The sequence below is a fragment of the Alosa alosa genome, chromosome 24 (genome assembly GCF_017589495.1).
Source record: "Alosa alosa isolate M-15738 ecotype Scorff River chromosome 24, AALO_Geno_1.1, whole genome shotgun sequence".
In the NCBI taxonomy this organism is placed as follows: domain Eukaryota; kingdom Metazoa; phylum Chordata; class Actinopteri; order Clupeiformes; family Clupeidae; genus Alosa; species Alosa alosa.
Window position 1 is genome coordinate 27,868,213 of NC_063212.1, and position 6,104 is coordinate 27,874,316.

A 6,104-nucleotide genomic window follows, 5' to 3' on the forward strand; every position below is an offset into this window, starting at 1 on the left:
CCTACTGGTTAGCGCTTCGGACTTGTAACCGGAAGGTTGGAACCCCGACCAGTAGGCACGGCTGAAGTGCCCTTGAGCAAGGCACCTAACCCCTCACTGCTCCCCGAGAGCCGCTGTTGTTGTAGGCAGCTCACTGCGCCGGGATTAGTGTGTGCTTCACCTCACTGTGTGTTCACTGTGTGCTGAGTGTGTTTCACTAATTCATGGATTGGGATAAATGCAGAGACCAAATTTCCCTCACGGGATCAAAAGCGTATATACTGTATACTTACAGGATCAATAAGAGTATATATACTTATACTTATTCTTACTTACTTAAATGAAGGCCAAGTGACCGCTCAATGGTGTTTTATGCCCCCAACATTGTCTTCCAGGCAGCGTGGCCACCGCTGGCTTAAAGGCACCTAACCCTAACCCTAACCCCAACCCCAACCCCAACCTTAACCCATGCCTAACCCAAGTGCCTTCCAGGCAGCACTGCCTTGAAGACAACATTGGGGGCATAAAACGCCAAGAAACCAAGTGACCTTGCCCCTAAAGTTACGAAATTCCAAGCCTGACGTGCAGTGATGCCTCGTAGATAAAAAAAAAATGCTGGAGAATTATGTGGCATCGAAATGAGGCGCCGAAATCCATGTTGTTATTCGAAGACGTTACTACTATCTGCCTCGGCGCTGATTACCTATTGGAACAGAGTTTCGGTGCCCAACCCTACTCGTACCACACACTCTATAAAGAACCCAGAGAGAGAGAGAGAGAGAGAGAGAGAGAGAGAGAGAGAGAGAGAGAGAGAGTGTGTGTGTGTGTGTGTGTGTGTGTGTGTGTGTGTGTGTAGCATACCGAGGCATGTGTTGAAACACTCTGGTTTATTGTGTAGAAGCGGGTCATGCATCTTCACATATAAAACTGCAGCTGACTATGAGGATGAACATACACACACAAAGTAGTGGACCCCCACAGTGGACCCCCCCTCACAGTGGACCCCCCCGCACACATGATGGACCATCCCATGGTCCAGACCCCAATCCCAGAGCCGTCATGGGTCAGGCGGTGGTGATGTAATGGGTCAGTTTCTGGGACCAGCATCACATACATAAGTGTTTATGCGCCTATTTCTTGACAAAAGTTATAATCTAAAAATCACATATCAAAACACACCAGCGCCATCGTTACATGAGTCTGTTTGAGTCGTTATTCACATGGCCATCGTTACATGAGTCTGTTTGAGTCGTTATTCACATGGCCATCGTGACATGAGTCTGTTTAAGTCGTTATATACGCGGCCATCGTTACATGAGTCTGTTTGAGTCGTTACACGAGTCTGTTTGAGTCTTGATTCACGCATGTGTTCACACCGTGGTCTCGTGTTTCCAGAGTCCAGTTCTGATGTTTCCAGAGGCGGGTCGGTCGGGGCCGAGTATGAGGGGGTTCTGGGGGCCGAGCGAGAGGGGGTTCTGGGGGCTGCTGTCCTTCTGCAGTCCGGCGGCGCTAGCCAAGTTCAGACCGTAGCTCTGTGCTTTGGGGCGGGTCTCCATACCCAAGGGGAGGGGCATCATATTGGGGCGGGGCTCTATACCCAAGGGGAGGGGCATCGTGTTGGGGCGGGTCTCCATACCCAAGGGGAGGGGCATCACATTGGGGCGTAGCTCCGTGTCCAAGGGGAGGGGCATCACGTTGGGGCGGGGCTCTGAGTCCAGGGGTGGGGCAGTGCCTCACTGGCTACTGCAGCTGAGTTCCCCACAGCCCCGTTACTCAGCCCAGAGCCCAGCTCGTCCAGCACCACAGAGCCCAGCCCTGGGTCCGCACTAGAACCTAGAACCGGACCCACGGCGTTGCCCAGGCTGGTGGGCAGGCTGGCGGTGAGACTGGTGGGCAGGCCGTTGCCAAGGCCGGTGGTCAGGCTGGTGGCGTGTGTGAGCGTGAGGCTGCTGGCGTGTGCGTGGGCGCTGGCCGTGGGCAGGGGCAGGCTGTGGGAGGTGGCCTTGTGGCGCTCGTGGCGCGGCCGGCGGGTGAGGCTGGCACTGCCGTCGCTGCTGTCGGGCGCCATGTGGCGCTGGCGGTAGGCCATGTAGGCGGCGCGGCGGCTGGCCCGCGTGTGCGCGTGGTGTCCGCCTCCTCCGCGCCTCTGAGGGGCGCTCTCGCTCTGCACGCTGCCCTCCACGCTGGTCGGCACGTCGTGCGCGTACTCCCGCAGCACGGTCAGTCGGCCGGCTCGCTCGCGCGCACGCGCACGGTTCTTATGGTGCCGCCCGTTAGACACGCCCCCCATCACCGCGTGCCCGTTAGACACGCCCCCCACCACCCCGGGCCCCGCCCCCCCAGGCGGCTGGCCGCACACGTTGCTCGGGGCGACGGTGGGGGGGGGGCGCAGCAGCATGTGGTCCAGCGGGGCCACGTGCATCTTGATGTCGTTGTCCAGAGAGTGTTCCGTCAGGCTGTTGTCCAGCAGGGTGGGCGGAGTCCTGCACTGGGCCGCCTCCACCTGCAGATTGGTCAGCTTGGCTGACGGACGCAGGCTCGGAGCGTTCTTATTGGTGCAGCAGGAGTCCGTGCTGCTGTGGGCGGGGCCACACTTCCCCTCGCCGCTCCCTCGCGACGACGGCGGCGCTACCATGGCGACGGTCGACCCCGGCAACGGCGGCAGCGTGAGCGGGGCGAGGAGCGCGGGGGGGTGGCGGGGCGGTCGCCGGGGGCAACAGGAGCAGGAGCGCGCCCAGAGCAGACGCAGGTCTCGCCGGCCCACACCGTGGTGCCACAGCAGGAAGGCCGCCAGCGCCAGAGCGGTCAGTCCGAACAGGCAGGAGCCGGACAGCCCCAGTGTGGGCCAGGAGGGGTCCTGAGACACGGCCAGCGCGCCGAACGTCCACAGGAGCAGGAAGAGTGGCAGCGTGGTCGCCACGCCGACCAGCTGCGCGCGGAAGCTCTGCTCGTTCTCCAGGGCGGGGGCGGGGGGGTCGGGGGTCGTCTCCACGGCAGCCAGGTGCTGTGCCTCGTCGCCGGGCGGCTCCTTCAGCTCGTAGCGTCGCTCGGGGTGACGGTGCAGCTGCAGCGTGATCAGCAGGAAGTAGACGCAGTCCACGAACACGATGAACGCCAGCGGACCGAAGAACGCGCCCAGACTGGGCTCCCACGCCATCCAGCAACTACGCCAAGACACACACACACACACACATTAGAATACACACACACACACACACACACACACACACACAATTAGAATACACACACACACACACACACCCCCAGACTGGGCTCCCACGCCATCCAGCAACTACGCCAACACACACACACACACACACACACACACACACACATTAGAATACACACACACACACATTAGAATACACACACACATCCCCAGACTGGGCTCCCACGCCATCCAGCAACTATGCCAAGACACACACACACACACACACACACACACACACACACACATTAGAATACACACACACACACATTAGAATAGAACACACACACACACACCCCCAGACTGGCTCCCTTAATCCAGCAACCAGCACTTCGTAAGACACACACACACACACACATTAGAATACACACACACACACACACACACATTAGAATACACACACACATCCCCCAGACTGGGCTCCCACGCCATCCAGCAACTACGCCAAGACACACACACACACACATTAGAATACACACACACACACACACATTAGAATACACACACACACACACATTAGAATACACACACACACACATTAGAATACACACACACACAGGGCTCCCACGCCATCCAGCAACTACGCCAAGACACACACACACACACACACACACACACACACACACACACACACACACACACACACACACACACACACACACACACACACACACACACACCTACACACATTAGAATAGGAATACACACTCACTATGGGGCAGTGATCTGGCTGCCGTAGTTTTTGATGTTGGCTGCCGCTGTGATGCCGCATACGATGATGGGGATCCCTCCTCCAATCAGGTAGAACCTGCACACAGATTACACACGTCAGCTCACACACACACTTTATATACCTCTGCTCTCTCTAAACACACACAGTTTATACACATCACTAACTCCACTCCACACCAACTCTACAGCATAGACACATGTCTGTTGCCATCACTAATTCTACATCACAGACATGTCTGTTGCCATCACTAACTCCACAGCACAGACACATGTCTGTTGCCATCACTAATTCCACATCACAGCACTAATTCCACATCACAGACATGTCTGTTGCCATCACCAACTCCACATCACAGACATGTGTCTGTTGCCATCACTCATTCCACATCACAGACATGTCTGTTGCCATCACTAATTCCACATGACAGACATGTCTGTTGCCATCACTAACTCCACATCACAGACACATCATATGTCTGTTGCCAACACTAACTTCACATCACAGATATGTCTGTTGCCATCACTATCTCCATATCACACACACACACACACACATCACATGTCTGTTGCCATCACTAACTCCACATCACAGACATGTCTGTTGCCATCACTAACTCCACAACTCCACATCACAGACATGTCTGTTGCCATCACTATCTCCACATCACACACCTGTTGCCATCACTATCTTCACATCACACACACATCACATGTCTGTTGCCATCACTAACTCCACATCACAGACATGTCTGTTGCCATCACTAACTCCATCACACTCCACATCACAGACATGCTACAGCACACATGTCTGTTGCCATCACTAACTCCATCACCGGACATGTCACCAGTTGCTGCATCACTAACTCCTGGCTCACGTCTGTGAACGTGTCTGTTTGCTTAAATCATATCTTCACATCACGCACCTGTTTATTGTCACTTTATCTTCACATCCGCACACGCATCCGCATGTCTGTTTGCCCATCACTAACTCCATCACCGAGACATGTCTGTTGCCATCACTAATCATAACTCCACATCACAGACATGTCTGTTGCCATCACTATCTCCACATCACACACCTGTTTCTATCTTCACATCACACACACATCACATGTCTGTTGCCATCACTAACTCCACATCACAGACATGTCTGTTGCCATCACTAACTCCACATCACAGCACTAATTCCACATCACAGACATGTCTGTTGCCATCACTAACTCCACATCACAGACACGTGTCTGTTGCCATCACTAACTCTACAGCACAGACATGTCTGTTGCCATCACTAACTCCACATCACAGACATGTCTGTTGCCATCACTAACTCCTAACTCAGTCCAACTCAGACATACAAGTGGTGTGAAAAAGGGTTTCCCCCCCCTTCCTGATTTCTTATTTTTTGCATGTCTGTCACACTTACATGTTTCAGATCATCAAACAAATTTAATAGAAAAGTATTTATTGACGTAAGGTGACACTAAGACACTAACATTGATATTATCGAATTAACAGCAATTCTAAGGATTTTGAGCTTTATTATTTTATTTTTTAAACACACTGATATTATTCTGCAGGAATCTGCACATAATTGTATATGGTCCACACTTCAACAACCCATGAACATGAAATCTAGGTTACTATCTAGGTCTGTTGCCATCACAACCCATGAACATGAAATCTAGGTTACTATCTAGGTCTAACCATGTCAGAAGGATAGACACTAAATGATTGTAGCGCAGTAAGCACATGAATAATTTATTAAGCATAGAGTGAATGCATTAGTTTCTGTTATTGCCTAGGCTATAGGCTAGCTTACAATATGATGAGGCTCACATGTTATGAGACACGTGTCAAGCAGAGGTTAGTTAGTTAGTTAGTTTATTTGTCCTTACATAGGAAATTTGTTTTCACATACCATACAATACAAGCCTCACAGACATGAAATACATAGATACACACAGTTGAAGCTAAAGATGAGTAAGTATGCTGATCAGTAGCCGGGGTCAGACGGGACAGGACTCATGAATATGCTGATCAGTAGCCGGGATCAGACGGGACAGGACTCATGAATATGCTGATCAGTAGACGGGATCAGACGGGACAGGACTCACCCCGGCTTTGCCTAGACTCACAAAATTAATTTCTGTCAATTAAACCTTGCTACTATTGTCTTATCAGTTTA

At 52.5% G+C, this 6,104-nt stretch overlaps 1 protein-coding gene across 1 annotated transcript in view; it reads right to left on the reverse strand.

Annotated features, from left to right (window-relative positions):
- Positions 1 to 851: 851 nt before the first annotated feature.
- The window catches only part of adgra3 (adhesion G protein-coupled receptor A3), a gene marked incomplete in the record, with an annotated part of 48,066 nt that continues 42,813 nt past the window's right edge, over positions 852 to 6,104 (reverse strand). The window contains 2 exon segments of the mRNA XM_048236093.1: positions 852 to 3,143; positions 3,900 to 3,995. Coding sequence (XP_048092050.1) covers positions 1,670 to 3,143; positions 3,900 to 3,995 — 1,570 coding nt within the window.